The following is a 15,488-nucleotide window of genomic DNA, read 5'->3' on the forward strand; positions in this document are numbered from 1 at the left end:
TATATATATATATATATATATATATATATAATGGATGTTTGTTTGTTTTGTGGTGTTGTTTTTTTTACATCTTACAAATTACCAGATGTACATTTTAAACAGTAATTACATATTGTAGTTATGCATCCTTTTAAAATAGTATTTTTATACATAAGTAATAATAATTACAGAGTACTTTGAAAGGTAAGGTCAAAATACCTAAACACTTTGTGACACAACAATAATTACACATTGCAAACAGTCCTAAAAAGGCTTAATTTTTAAATTATGAAAATGATCGTATTTAAGTGGGTGTTGCGCATAATATGCACTTATGTTTGATGACATCACTGGGTGCGTGTTGCTTCATTTTATTCCTCTGTCTGTCTGGCAGTGGAAGAGGAAGGCGTCACTCCAGTGAAGCGCCGGCGGGTGAGCAGCAGTGCTGAGGATCGGCCGGCAGACAGCGTTTGCCTTCCATCTACTTCCTCCTCATTGGCTCCCTGCTCGGAGCAGAAGGCGGAGCCAGGGGAGGCGTTTACGCCAACCAGCACTTCGGACACTGAAACCCGAGACTCCTCCCTCATCGACCCGGGAGTGGAAAACGACCCGCCCTCTCCCGACAGTGCGTCCCTCGAGGAGAAGAAAATGGACGTTTCTTCGTCATCGTCATCCTCATCTTCGTCATCATCCTCCTCCTTTCCCGAAGCGTTCGGCCGAACGGACGAACCTCCACCGCAGATAGCTGGAAGAGAGGAGGAGGAAGAGGAGGATGGGCGGAAGGAAACGCAAGAGCAGGAGTCAGAGCCAGAGCGAGAGGAAGTGCCCTCCACTTCCTTCTCCTCTGCAGACTCGGTGCTTTTACTCTCCAGCCTGCCGGATTCTGCCGAGGGGCGGAGCTGCTCCCTCCAGGAGGCGGAGTCAGGCGGATGTGGCCACGCCCCCGTGCAGGATGCACTGGAGATGCTGTCGCGCACAGTTGAGGCCACTATCGCTGTGGTTGCCAAACTTTTGAACGGGAAAGGAGGGACACGCCCCTCGGCTTTGTGACGTTACTTTCGCGTCGCTCCTTTTTCGCATTTCACGTTTTTTCGTTCGCCATGCTGTTCAGATTTGTCTTTTTATGAATAATTGAAGTCCAACTTTTTTTTTCTTTTCCCGCCCTTTGGCCTCGCTCTTCATCCGTTTCGTGTTGCAACACAAAAAGTTCTGTTTCCGGTTCCAGAAAACTGAGCTCCGCATTAATTGAACAGAACGAAAAACCAACTGGAGCGTCTTTTGTCAAAGGGCAGTTTTTTCTTTTTTAAACCGTGATTTTGTTGGTTTCTTTGTTTTGAAGTGGTTTGTTTTCGAGGCTGCAGTGAATGAGTGTAACTAGTGGCTAAGATGGCTGTGTTCAGAATAGAATACATAGCGTACAATATACAATAGTGAACACCACATACTTCCTTTTTTTTCTGTAAATGCAACAATAAACATTTAAAATGTTTAAGAAACATTTAATTTAATTTAATTTAAAATTTCAGAAATACTACTGATTTTTATATTTTTAATGCATACAAAAAAATTTTTGTACAAATGCCTCAACGTTTGACTTTCAATTCAGATGAATCTAAAATATTTGCATATGCAACTGTTGTCAACAAAAATGTAAGTGTACAAAAGAATGTTGTGTACAAAAAGTAGTAGTGTGCTAGTATGCTTTTCTGAGCACAGCCCAAAGCACAAACTGGTTTAAAGGGTGCTAAAACTCAAACTCATCAAAACTCTTAAAGCCTCAGCTGTGGATTGTCCTTTGATAAATATACACGTCCACAATGGTTAAGAAACATTTTCAAAAAGTTTAATCATTCTAAAAAGGTATTTACATCATCAAAGATACAAATTAAACGTGTTTTGATACACAATTGTAGCTGAGCTGGTTAAAGTGCAAAAGCCTACTGTTATTTGTAAGCAGGTTTTGGGATGTCCGAATCCCTTTGTAAAAGACCACGTTGAAAATGCAAGGCAGTTGAATGTACATATTACTTAAAAGAAAGGAAAACATGTATGCAAAGGAGATTTTTTGCTCTTTTCTAAAAACAGGTGAGTTTAAGACAGCAGCTTAACTGAAATGAAACCTAGAAGTGACTGATGTTGCAAATGCTACATAGGCAGCAAGCATAAAATGTGTATAATATAGTAGTATATAGTATATTTATAGTCAACATTTCTCTGTCTTGTCACAATGCATTATGGGATTTGCTTGTATCTTTTGGAATTGCCTTAAAATGCGACTCACTATGTTATGGAACAGAGCGTTAATAGTGTGTCAGAATTCATTTTAAAATCATGAACTCTTATAATGACAAGTATTGAGGAGCTTTGATCCATTGGGATGTTTTCAGAAGGCAGAGATGCTGCTTCCGTTTCTCAAATCTGCGTCATTTTCGGAATATCTTTCAAACTCACGTGTGTTACTGAACTCAACCTGAAAAACAAAATTTGAAATATGTATTTGTAAATGCAAACTTTTTAAATTCCACTAACAGAATATTGGCTGAATTCTACGTATGAATTGAGTGCTTTACCTCTTTGGCTTCTTTTTTGCTGTCAACAGAAGAAACGTGTTTAGAACACACCTGATGCACATTTTGTATTTGAGATCAAATTTTTAAAAAGTGTGAGTGCATCTACTCTTTGACAATATTGTGGTGTTTACCTGGAAAAGTTAAAACCATTGTCAATGCTTGATCGGTTCTGTATTCCGCCAATATTGAAGCTCTCTTTGTCAGAATCTGTGTCCTTCATTTTCTTATTCCTGAGGCAGCAAAAATAATGTATTATATAAATACTTAGCAATTTTTCAGCTTGAAAAAAGTTTACCCCTAAAAAATTTGTAGTCATTTTGAAAAATGTGCAAGGAAAAATGGCCACTAATAATTTACCTAACGAGATAGACAGTTGTCAGAGCGATAATTCCCACAATGCACATAGCCAGCAGAACACTGAGAGCAATAAGTACTGCTTCACTGGAATCTTCAGAACTGTTTCCAGAACCATCCTCCACTTTGAATTCCAAATCGGAACCAAACACCTTCTCCAGTTCCACTTTTAAAGCGTCATGATTACTCTGCAGTTTCCTGTGGGACACAATTCAGATCCATCAAACTCGCATCTTGTTAACGGCATAGACTTGTGCAACAATGGAAACCTAGTAGGGTTTAAAAGCAAAAAAGGGAAATCTTTTATGAATATATTGCATTTCTAACATACTCTTTGACCTCCGTTGCTTCAATGACAGCACCACTGGTATCCATCGCAATGAAGCTGATGTAAGTCTTGGCTGTAGACTCTCGGAGAATGGTGCGCATCTCAATCCCATCCTTAGCTCTCACACTGAGGATTTTCACAGTCAAACCTAAAGCTTTCTTCATGGAACTGAGAAAAAACACCAATGAAACATTCAGTTTGATTTGTCAACTGCAACAAGTTTATTAAAAAGAACGATTCATTCAAGTTTGGAAAACATGCATAATATGGACTATATAATGGTGTCTTTTTTGAAGCTTGATAGTCCAATGGTCAATGTGAACAACAAAAAAAAACTTTCCATTTGTCTTGCAGTGAAAAGTCAGCCACATCAGGTTTGGAATGACATAAGGGTGAGTAAATAGTGACAAAATGGGTGAACAATTTGGACGAACATACTTCCCTTTACTTTCTTTTCTCAAAACACAAATTGCAATGATTAAACTTCCCTTCTGTCCCCATGCAAAGTAAGCTGAGAAATGGCAATTCTCCTACTCACTCTTCAATCTCTGGTATCTTTTTCTCCACTGTGAACACGGCCTGGTTGAGAGAGATGACCACAACGTTGTCACTTTCGCTGTCTTTCACTGTGATCTGTAGGTGGAAAACATGAGAGCTTGTTTTGATCTTTTGAATTTTCACAGATCTCCATCACAATGCCTTTGGTCATTTGAAAAAGTCTTGCAAAAGCTTTTCCTTGTTGTCTCTCTTTCTTCTCACCTGTACTGTTGCAGTTGTGGACAGTCCATGTTTATCGGTGGCTTTAACGTCTACGGGAAACAGACCGTCTCTGACACTAGATGCGTCCCGTACATAGATTTGACCAGTGTTTGCCTCTACTTCCACCAGAGATGTGGACTTCACCAGGGAATACTGCAATTCTGAGCTCTCGCCCACATCTGGGTCTGATGCCTGAGGGGCACATGACATTTCAACCACTTAGTAACCCCGAAAAATACTTGATTAACTACAATTAGCAAGTTCTCTAGACTATACTTATATATAGTTCTGTGTTCTAGGTATTTCCATTTTGCAAGGGTCTTCAAGGAAGTTACTATAGCATTAGCAATACGGTTGCTAAGATGTTCTCTGTGGTTGCTAGGTGTTTGCTTACTGGCCCGATTCAAAAGAACCCACCCCTAGGTCTCTATGATATTCTAGTCTCTAGATATTCATCCAGTGTACCTTGGCAAACGGCAAAATGAATCTGAGTACATCCATTGCATTTACAACTGATGTCTATGCCCTCTTTTGAAAAGCACCAGCCACCTCTGAGATTCACTTACCTGGACCTTCACTATAGGGAATTTGTATGGAGTGATGGTGAAAATTTCCGCCTCATATATTTCAGTCTCAAACACAGGAGCCTCATTCACGTTCTCAACCTGAATGCTGACCTGAAAATTAAGAGAGAGAAAGTCGAATGCTAATATATCTGAGCCCTGTGCCCACTTTTTTTTTTTTTTTAAGAGGAGAAACTTTGGTTTTAACATGTGTTGGAACATCAAGACTTGGGCCCAAAACACATTCTTCTCGAGTATGTGAACACAAGCATTTCTAGTTACACAAATTTGTCATTACATTCTTAAATTAAATTTATTCGCAATTTGCTACAAATGTTCTTTGTGCATTCTCAGTGTTGCATTAAGAGGTGCAATGTTCTTAAAGGACAACTACTCTGCAGGTTTTAGCTATCCACCATTGGTGTTTGCAAACTTGTGTAGAGTTTGTTTCTGGCCTTGTTTGTAGTTGAATAATACCATTGTCTCTGCAGTGTTTGGAGGAGTTCTGGAGTCTATGGCCTCTACTGTGAGGATGTACCACTCCTCTTCCTCCTTGTCCAGTGGTCTGAGAGCTTTTATGATTCCCTCACCATCCACAGAGAAGACATCTTCGTGTGACTTCATGTTATAGCTGACTGTAACCAGTGGACTCCCTGTTAATGCCTTGACCTCCCCGACTATCGTGGCCTCAGGTTCGTTCTCCTTAATTACGAAGTTGTAAGAGGAGCTCTCAAAAGCCACACTCTCAGTGAGAGCGGCAATTTTGAAGTTAATCAAGACTTCAGCTACAGAGAGAAGAAAGATGTTAGTTTTGACACGTTCATCGGATTCGATTTGAATACTGAGGGGAAATGAACTTTTTATTTGCAAACATTATTTGCATTCATTTGACTTTTACATTAAATGTTCCCTCCTGGTGGAATGACCTGCACAACTCAATCCGAGTTCTTAGCCATCTTCAAGAATTGGCTAAAAACACATCTCTTCCATCTTTATTTGACCCTCTAACTCTAGCACTCTCTATTCTAATTCTATTCTTTTTATTTATCATACAATTAACAAAAGCAAAAAGGCCTCGAACACTAGCTTTCTCTATTCTTTTTCTATTCTATCTGTTTTCTTTTTATTTATTATATTATTTAAAAAACCCTTGCTATGTGTACTGCGTTAAGCTAACTGAGACTTGTTATAGCACTTGCTCTTTTGTTGATTTTGATTGCTTCCATTGTCCTCATTTGTAAGTTGCTTTGGATAAAAGCGTCTGCTAAATTACTAAATGTAAATGCATTCACAGGAATTCAAAGGAACTATGCAAACCAGAACCAAACCTTCATCAGATTGTGCTGGTGTTCCATGATCTGTCGCTATTGCAGTCAGGGTTAGCAGCATGTCTTCTGTGACCTCGCTAAGGTCAGAGGTCAAAGTGATGTCTCCTGTTTCAGCGTCCAGTGCAACCATGGGAGAGTCTTCAGAGAAACTACAGAAAGACAACATTCATGCATCCATCTTAAAAAGGTGCCATGTAGGTAAGTGTGTTTTTATGATTAATCCTTAAAGAGTTTAACTTTTCTAAATGGAAGCCTAGTTATAAGTATGAAAGTCTTGAGCTGTACCTGTAGCTAATGATTGCGTTGGATCCGGCATCTTTATCTGTGGCAGAGACTGTCAGCAGCAACTTTCCAACCTTGGCGTCTTTAACCAGAATGCTTCTGCTGTAAGTGTCAGAGCTGAAGACTGGAGCGTTGTCATTGACGTCTGTGATACTGACCCTCACTGTGGTGATGTTCTGCAAAAAAAATAAACACAAGCAATCCTTTGTAGTACAGACCAAAAGCCCATATTTGCAATGTCTAGTATCAAACTTAAGGATTGTAATTAGTCAAATCTAGAGGTTTGAATATTGAAACAAAGTTGGATTCACAGCGCAATGTCTTAATCGATAGCAGCTTAGACTGGTTGATCATCTGTGCAACATAAAAAACTACTACCTGTAGTTTGCTTTACATGTCATTTAGAGATGAAAAAATATTAAATTTGATGTAAATTTACAGCAGAAGTAGTCAGCCCTGTTCCTGGAGGGCTGCCATTCCCCAGAATTTAGCTCCAACCCTAATCAAACACACTTGAACCAGCTAATCAAGGTACTCATGATTACTTGAAAACAACAGCCAAGTGTGTTGGAACAAGGCTGGAACTAAAGTCTAGGAAGGCAGAGGCAGATTGCTTCCCCTAGTCTGTGTTGTCCAAGTTGCATGCTACTAAGTGCCTCAAACAAAACTCAAGGGAAGTGTTTCAAAGATTTGATTTTCATGAACTCTGGAAAACTAGTTTATCCTTCAAGCATGTCTTGTATCATGGCGGACAGGTAAAAATTAAATTACATGCTGACTCCTTTGTCTTTCAGAAAACCTGATGATCTGATTTTTGTTATATTGGCAATGAGCACCAGTAGTCTGTAAACAGACTGTGGGAATGCTGTCTGAGGTTGTGACTAAGAATGTACCAGTAAGTACAATAACAAAACTGCACTGAAGTATGCCGTTAGATCATGCTAATTGTTCAAAGAAAAGGAAATTACATTTCCCTGTGGGATCCCATGATCCACAGAAACAATGACCACATCATACACATCTTGTGTCTCCCGATCCAGCTCCTCGATGGCTAGTAGAGTTCCATCCTAAAGGGAAAAAGGAAATAAATATAAATAAGAATAATAAATAAGAACTGAACATCTGACAATGCAATGTCATAGGCTTAGGTCCTCACATCTTTGAAGCTGAAGATATTGCTGTAAGAGGAAGTAGTGATGGCGACACGTCCGTTTTCTCCAATGTCAGAGTCTGTGGCTGATATCACGCACACCTCTCCAGGTGATGAGGGAGTGTAAACACCTTCCTGAATCTCAATGCGCTCTGGGAGAGGAAGGAATTGTGGGTTGTTATCGTTGACGTCCAGAACAGTGATGTTGACCTGAGCTGTGGAGCTTAAACCGTCATCAGGCTGGTCTACAGCTATTACCTAAAGAAAACAATGCAAGCATCCCATTTAAACCCATTTGAACATGTTGTGAATAGTTGTGTTCAAGAGATGAATGTGACAGTTTTGTACCTCAATGATGTAACTGTCTATAGTTTCTCTATCCAAGGTGGCATCGCTCTTGAGTGATATTACTCCTTGATTGTCGATCGTGAAGGTATCGCTGTTCATGATAAAGAAACCTTTAGAGAACCCACCCTGATCGGAAAGGAAACAAGAAAAGGTAATTCAATCAAAACAAACTTGGAATGTTGGCTTGACAAAGCTTTACTTGGAAATTTACAAGGAGAATTTGAAAGTTGTTTAGGTCTTTTGTAGTTTAAATTGTAGTTTGGAATGTTACATATGCCTTGTATACTTGCATGACTAAGCTGTTGCTAAACTTTTCCGAGTAGTTGGTAGGGAATTTTTGCTAGGGTGGCTAAGGTGTTCAGGGGCACTGCAACGGTTTCTGGGCCCCCTGAACAGCATATTGACTCGGGCCCCCTCTGTAGAAATTGTGTTCCAAAGGGCATGGGTTGTGTCAGACCCCTATCTGATCAGGGCCCTTGGAATCATCCTAACCATCCCCCTGTTACGGCACCCCTGAAGGTGTTACGGAGTTTTAAGCTGTTGCTAGAGTGTTCTGGGTGAAAGCGGAGTGTTGCTGAGAAGGTCCAAAGATGTTCTGAGTGGTTTCTATGCAGCTGCAAGAATGACGAGTCTCAGCAACCACTCAGAACACCTCTGCAACCGCTTAACAGGATGAATATAGAGTGTTGCTATATGGTTGCTCATGTTTTTGAGGTGATTAAATTGCTTCTAAGGTTTTCTGGGTGGTTGCTAGAGGCATTGCTAGGCAGTTACTACATAGGCTTTACGGGAGAGGTTAATAATGGGTTTCTTGGGAGTTACTACATAGGCTTTATGGGAGAGGTTAATAGGGGGTTTCTTGGGAGTTACTACATGGACTTTAGGGGATGTTGCCAGAATACCATAAGTTTGTAAGTTTGTGTCTACTTTTCTTACCTCATCCGCATCTGAAACCTCCAAAGATACCAGAGCAGTTCCACCTGCAAGGTTTTCATAGACGGACACATCATACTGGCCCTCCTTACTGAACACAGGAGCTTTATCGTTTGCGTCCTCAACCCACACCGTTACAGAAACACTGCCAGTGAGAACAGGGTTTCCTCCATCTCGTCCCTCCACCTCTAGAGTGTACCTCTTAGCTTTGTCATAATCCAGCTTTTCAGCTAGGTTTATGGCGCCAGACCCTTCATCAATGGTAAAGACGAGTGGTGTTGAAGATGGCTCCTGTTTGACAATGTGATAAGTCACGATAGCATTTTCACCGTCATCTTTGTCTGTCGCCATGACGTCTATGACATTTGTTCCTACTTCTGCATGCTCGGACACTGTGGTCTCATACTGTTGTTTGGAAAATATGGGAGCATTGTCGTTGATGTCAGTCACGGAGATTTCCAGAGTGGTGGTAGCGGAATGTGATGGGCGACCCTGATCTTGAGCAGCGATTACTAAGCTGTACTCATCTTGGGTCTCCCTGTCAAGGGGAGCTGCTAGAGTTATCACTCCTGTTTCTTGGTCAACACTGAATCTCCCAGGACCTCCCAGGAGAGTGTATCGCACTTCACCATTAAATCCTGAATCTGCATCTGTGGCTGTTACGGATGTTACTTCATCTCCCACCTTGTGATCCTCTGGTACTGGGACAGTAGCAGGGTGATTTTCAAACTCTGGACTGTTGTCATTGATGTCCAGCACCTCAACCAGGACTGATGCAACATCCCGGTTAGTACCATCCGTTATCAACACCTGCACAGTGTAGCTGCTTGTCTCCTCAAAGTCTAGTTTGGCTTTGGTCGAGAGAACACCTGTATCCTGGTTTATTGAGAACTTGTCGGCTTCACTCTCAACCGTTAAGATGACAGGAACTATAGGTTCAAGGGACAGGAAGTCAACCTGTAAATGAGAGAGTCCACATTGGTCCATGATTAGACTACCAGATTTCCACTGTCTTTGTTACAGTATGTGAGAACTCAAAATTGATTAACATTTAAAGAAATGCATGCTATATTCTAAGTCTTCTGATTTTCAGCATATAATGATTCCTTCAGTCCGTTCCTCACACAAAGCTGTTGAATAACTTTAGAAGGCTTGGAATATAGTGCATAAGCCGTATGGTCCTTTTATGTCAGTAGCTGCTCCTGGAGAGCTACTGTCCTGCAGACTTCAGTTCTAACCCTGCTCCAACACACCTGCCTGTAATTATCAAGCAGCCCTGAACACCTTGAGTAGGTCGGAGTTGAAATCTACAGAACGGTAGCTCTCCAGGAGCAGGGTTGGAGACCCCTGTTTTATGGTGTTCTTTTTGGAGATTGACAGTCACATGCTTGCACACTTCTTGTAAATTTCTCCTTTTTGTATTCCACAGAAAAAAATGTGTTTGAAACAACATGAGGGTGAGAAAGTCATGACAGAATTTTTACATTTACATGTTTTTTGAGATATGTGACTGTACTCATAAACCCTGGATGGAGCTTTGACACATGCTAAATTTCAAGTAGATTGGACTAATGAATTCATTTTAAAGCCTCGTTTCCACCGAGCAGTATGGTTCAGTACAGTGCAGTACGGTACGCAATTACTTCTGTTTTCATTATCAGAAGTTGTGAATAGTACCAAAATAGCCAACCGCTACAAGGGGAATGAAAACACAAGGAAAATGAAGTGTCTCCTTCACTCGTTCTGCCATGCTGCTCATGCGTGTTGGGCTTGTTTACATTGGAGTGTGCAAGCACAAAAATATAACAGTATATTTTAGAATTTTATATTTTCACACACGTACACACAGACAATGTTGTACTTTCTTCTTTGCTCGAGAATGACGTCCATCGTTACTTTCCAGCATAGACCACACCTATCAAGTAAAGGCGGTTGGCGGTGGAAATGCAAGCCAGATCAGGGTGTACCATCCCGAATCATACCGTACCGTACTGTACTGTATCGTACCACTCAGTGGAAACCAGGCTTTACAAATAATTTCATATTTTTTCCTGTTATAGCACCACCAAGTGGCCAAGCTCTGCCATTTTTTGCATGTGTCCTCAGACTGAGCCCATACATAAGTGTACCAAGTCTGGTCAAATGATCTTTTCGTGTTTTTTTTGTTGTTGTTGTTGTTGTTAGTTTAGATGGTTGTAATTCAGCAGACTATTATTGTCATCAAAGGCTTTTATATCATTTACAGAGACAGTGCTTTGGAAAAGAAGCTCTTATAAGGAAATCTCTGTTTGTGCTGTAAGGACCTTCACGATGTCTGCGTCTGCCTGATCCTCCTCTACATGTCCCTGGTAGGTTTCCTGAAGGAACTGAGGATGAGACTCTCCAGGTGCCTTGACATTCACTATTGCAGAAGTTGATCTGCTTATAGCACCCCCTAATGGTATGAAAACAAAGTGCAGTGGTTTTTAAGTCAAAGGTTATGTATCCACAGCCATATATGCCTCCATCAAATGTCTGCCAAAACACCTAGATATGAAAACTTACCATCTTTTGCAGTCACATAGAGTGCAAACTCAAGGATTGTATTGTCCACCAGGTCAATTTCTTTAACTAGTTTAATCTCCCCATTATTCTCATTAATTTCAAAATGACCTTTCTCATTTCCAAACTCAATGGAGTAGTGGATTTCCCCATTTGGACCTTCATCCAGGTCTGCTGCCTCGACCTTACATGAAAATGTATGTATGTATAGTTAGTATACAACTTCTTTCCAGCGTTTATGGTATATTAGTCATCTTATAATGACATTACGGTTCCACAATCTCTGAAAATGTACTAAAGTATTGATTGTGCTGGAAAACATTTAAATGACTCAACAAAACAATGATTCATCACCTTGACAACCTGCATTCCAGCAGTCTGGTTGCTGAAAACTTTGCCCTCATACTTGGAAGTTGTAAACTGTGGACTGTTGTCATTCTCATCCAGCAAGACAATGGTCACATCTGCTGTTGCTTTGTCGGTAGAAGGAGGGCTTTCTTGTGCTTCAACCTTTAGATTTTGGAAAACAAAATTGGTGTCACATAATTTTTCGTTGCACAAAATGCATAATCATATTTAATGATAAAATGAGCCTTATTGTTACTTGAAAACTGAAGCTAGCTGTGGTCTCTCTGTCTAGGTCCACTGAGCTTTTCACCAGAATTATTCCATCAGGGCTGATTGAAAAAGGGACCGAGTCTGGAATAATCCGGATTGTTCCCACAAATCCTCCCTGGGATGAAAGAGGTCACTTAGTAAGTTCTTTTCTCAGTTTTTATTATTTATTTGCACAAACAGACAGTGAGGTTTTCAGGAACAGTACCAGGTCTAGATCAGTGATTTTAGTCTGAAGCACAAACTGGTCCTGTGGTGAATTTTCCAGAATAGACACTGTGTACTCATCCTGCTCAAATTTTGGCGGGTTGTCATTCACGTCTTCAATGGTGACAGACACCACAGCGTTTGCCGTCTTACTGGCATCATCCTGCTGAGCTGCCTGTTTTTACAAGGAAACATTGATGAGAAAACATGAAGAATCAAAATACTGAAATCTCTTCAGATTCATACCATAAGCCTAATGGATTTCATAAATGTCTTTAGAAACGTGTTATACCTGTATGTAAACCGTTATCTGGTCAATTTCCTCTCTGTCTAGTGTTGTTGTCACGGAGATGACTCCACTGTTTCGGTCAATATTAAGGTTGCTCTGATATTCATTTGGAAGGACTGGAACAAGAATGTGGATATGTGTGCTTTATTACCAGAAACTTAATTCAGAGTATTCAAATGTAAGTATATTATAAGTACTTGTTTTATCAATTGCTTTTTACAGTGTTTGACTCTTCCCACATGAAAAAATACTATAGTAATTTATAGTAAATACTATAGTGTTTTTGAACCACTATAGTAAAGTGTATTATACTGTATATATTATAGTATTTACAACACTTTGTTAATGAATGCTACAGCATACTGTAGTATTAACTATAGCGAATAATACACTAATACACTGTAGTGTATTGTAGTATATTATACCCTATAGATGTAGAAAACTTAGTATTGTATTGGGTAAAGTAATTTGTTTATATTACTATAATTGTTATATTACCACAGCAACTATAGAATTACCACAACAAATTAATTCAAGTACTTTACTATAGTATGGTTCAAAAACACTATAGCATTTGCTATAAATGACTACAGTATTTTTTCATGTGGCTTGTTTGGTGGATTTTTATATCCCTCCATATTATCAGACTTAAAATGAGTCTTTTCACCTCTAGCTTTGCCACATTTATTGAGAAACTTGGAAACAGGTGGAGGAGGTTGTTTAGATTAGGACATATGTCATGTAGTGTGTTATCAGCACCTGTTGTTATGCTGTAAACGACAGGCTCGCTGATGCCTGTGTCGCCATCTTGAGCTTTTATGGCCTCAGGAGTGACGTCTGACAATTGCCCTGCCTGTGCATGAACAGAAAAGAGGGTTTTATTTGTGTGGTCAGACGTGTTTTAAGCATTGATCTTCTCCTCTGACGTTCTTTACCTGATTTTCCTCAATGGATGCTTCATAGAGACTGTGATCAAAATAAGGGTTTAGGTTGTCAAAGTCTTCAACTGTTATTGTAACTGTTGTTGTGTCACTGAGTTCTCCTTTATCCTGCAAAGACACATTGTGTTGTATTACTGCTTTATATGGGGGAAAAAAAGCAGCTTGGACATTCTGCTAAACATTTTGGGTTCCATAAATGAGTTTTCATTTTTGTGTGGACTATTTCTTCAAAGAATAGACTACTAGAGAAGTACTTTGAAGTTTAGTAATCAAAGTAATATGGATGCAGGACTGGTAGGATGTGAGAAAGTTTGTCTTTACTCTAGCTTCCACAGTGAAGATGTACTGTTGAACATTGTTGTAGTTCAGACGTTGTTTCAACCTGATGTTACCGTCCTGTCTCACTTCAAAGTCATCTGGTACTGGATGCTGTTAACAGAGTGAGTGATTAATCAAAATGAGCACATGGATAAATTCATACAGTAGAAACTGAGCTTACTAAATAAATATTATTATTTAGTTTTCTTTACTGTAACTGTATATAACCCCCCCATTAATTAGACTCATAATTAAATATTTGACAGCCCTACTGGAAATTTAACTTGGCAGAACTTACATTTAGCTACTGATACAAATAATGCAGTTTTGTGCTAATATATCACATATATTAGACTCAAACTCACCAGTATTGAATATGTAATTCTGTTGTTTTCTGGAGAGACATCTGCATCGTCAGCCCTCACCCTGAGCACATCTGAACCCACAGTCGTCGTCTGGAGCAAAAGACAGGGTTTACTAAGAGATGTGAGATCTCTCAGTGACCAAACACACTACAGCTGTATAGAGACGTGACATTACACACACCTCTGACACTGTGGCGCTGTATGACTTGCTCTGAAAGATCGGAGGGTTGTCATTGACGTCCAGAACATCTACCGTCCGGGTGTTTTTCACCTGAAATGAACAATGAAATCTTTTTAGTCAAGGTTTATGTGCTGGATATTTATTTCTATAATGCTTTGCTTTAATTATTTTAAATAATAATTGTTTAAATAAACATACCCCTCCTGAGCAGGTGACTGAATAATATAATTTCTCTCCATGCTAGAAGAAATAAAACATACAAAGAGTGAAAAAAAAAAAATGCAATATTATCAGCTATGTCAGAATTGGTAAAGAAAGCTTAGTTAAGTCAGTAGAGACTAGCTGAGACCCTACCAACTCAATGAATCAGTGAGGCTGGAACAAACCTCCTTTAGTTCATCAGCGTCCAGTGGTTTTTTGGTCCGTACAGTAGCAGTCGAATCTCCATCAGAATAAATCAGCTCCACAAATTCCAAACCAATAGGAAAGAGATGTGCCTCCAGAAGCAGACGATCATTAGGTTCGATATTAGTGAGAATCTCTACATCACCTTAGGCCAGGTTAAATACACATTTAAATGCATATTCTAACACACAATCTAAAACATAAATACTAGATAATATCAGTGTTGTTCTTGAAATATTGTTTTTTACTTGCAATAGTAGCGTGGACTAATAGTATTCAGTTAAGTCCATGTGAGCATATCTCACCTTCATATCCCTCCTGGATGCTCCCTACATTGATATTAGTTCCAGTTGCACAGTTTATCTGTGATTGGCTTAAAGACCTAACAGACAGCTGAAAGCCTACATTCAGTATGACAAACAACATTAAATCACACAATAAATCAAGACATCTAACAATTTAAACAGGCAGTTTTAAAATTGGCCATCATTTTTATTTTCAGTGTTTTTGCTGATATGCTGGTGACGTGCTTCAGTTGCCGTTCTAAATCAAATCAGCGTAGTATCTGGTTGTATATTGAATATTACTTGTTTAGAACTCATGGAATAAAATATTGAATCACTTTGAAATATAGCTATTATACTAATATTAAGTTATATTACTTCCTGTTAAATCTTGACAAGTATTTCACTTTATTAGACAGGCATAAATTTGACTTACCAGTATCACTCCATACGCCATGGACATGCAGAAAAGCTAAAATAAATAGAGAATATAAAGAAATTGAAAATAAGGCCATATTTTCCATAATCCGCTGTCAGCACAGCTTGTATTATGAAGCCTGGCAGTGAAGAGAATGACTATTCCTTGTGTAACATCTCTCTCTGAGCTGTTCTTTATTGTATGTCATAAACAGTTATGGCCTCTGCTGTAAGCAGGTATCAAAGGTGCTTCATAGAGGCCAATAATGCAGGATTGATGTGGGAGGGATTTTCTGGAAAGAAGTTTGTTACGAGTTTATTTGAGGATATC

The 15,488-nt window shown here is 39.4% G+C and overlaps 2 protein-coding genes across 2 annotated transcripts in view; one reads left to right on the forward strand and one right to left on the reverse strand.

Moving 5' to 3' along the window:
* Window positions 1-1,147, forward strand: part of LOC107729952 (ubiquitin carboxyl-terminal hydrolase 34-like) — a 58,730-nt gene extending 57,583 nt beyond the window's left edge. The window contains exon 77 of the mRNA XM_016540694.1: window positions 374-1,147. Coding sequence (XP_016396180.1) covers window positions 374-1,029 — 656 coding nt within the window. The 3' untranslated portion in view covers window positions 1,030-1,147. The remainder of the gene's footprint in view (window positions 1-373) is intronic.
* Window positions 1,148-1,896: 749 nt separating this feature from the next.
* On the reverse strand, window positions 1,897-14,767 carry LOC107729964 (protocadherin Fat 4). Its single transcript, XM_016540702.1, has 27 exons — window positions 14,762-14,767; window positions 14,052-14,141; window positions 13,871-13,960; window positions 13,509-13,616; window positions 13,182-13,295; window positions 13,006-13,099; window positions 12,250-12,362; window positions 11,959-12,132; window positions 11,740-11,868; window positions 11,490-11,645; window positions 11,139-11,319; window positions 10,898-11,028; window positions 8,598-9,551; window positions 7,662-7,787; window positions 7,320-7,571; window positions 7,132-7,230; window positions 6,167-6,339; window positions 5,882-6,030; window positions 5,031-5,338; window positions 4,557-4,667; window positions 3,991-4,182; window positions 3,770-3,864; window positions 3,235-3,399; window positions 2,907-3,101; window positions 2,681-2,779; window positions 2,550-2,568; window positions 1,897-2,449 (listed from the first exon to the last, which is right to left on the reverse strand). Exons 1-27 carry the CDS (start codon window positions 14,765-14,767, stop codon window positions 2,363-2,365), a joined length of 4,410 nt encoding a protein of 1,469 aa, XP_016396188.1. The 3' UTR covers window positions 1,897-2,362.
* Between the last annotated feature and the right edge of the window lie 721 nt (window positions 14,768-15,488).

This window comes from Sinocyclocheilus rhinocerous, unplaced genomic scaffold, assembly GCF_001515625.1.
Source record: "Sinocyclocheilus rhinocerous isolate Xijiao unplaced genomic scaffold, SAMN03320098_v1.1 scaffold313, whole genome shotgun sequence".
NCBI lineage: Eukaryota > Metazoa > Chordata > Actinopteri > Cypriniformes > Cyprinidae > Sinocyclocheilus > Sinocyclocheilus rhinocerous.

Excerpts from the sequence above, each read along its gene's own strand:
- LOC107729964 (XM_016540702.1), bottom strand. Across the intron at positions 9,552-10,897 it reads CAGACGCAGACATCGTGAAG|GTTGACTTCCTGTCCCTTGA; the intron begins GTCCTTACAGCA and ends TCTCATTTACAG. Across the intron at positions 7,788-8,597 it reads AGGTTTCAGATGCGGATGAG|GGTGGGTTCTCTAAAGGTTT; the intron begins GTAAGAAAAGTA and ends CTTTCCGATCAG.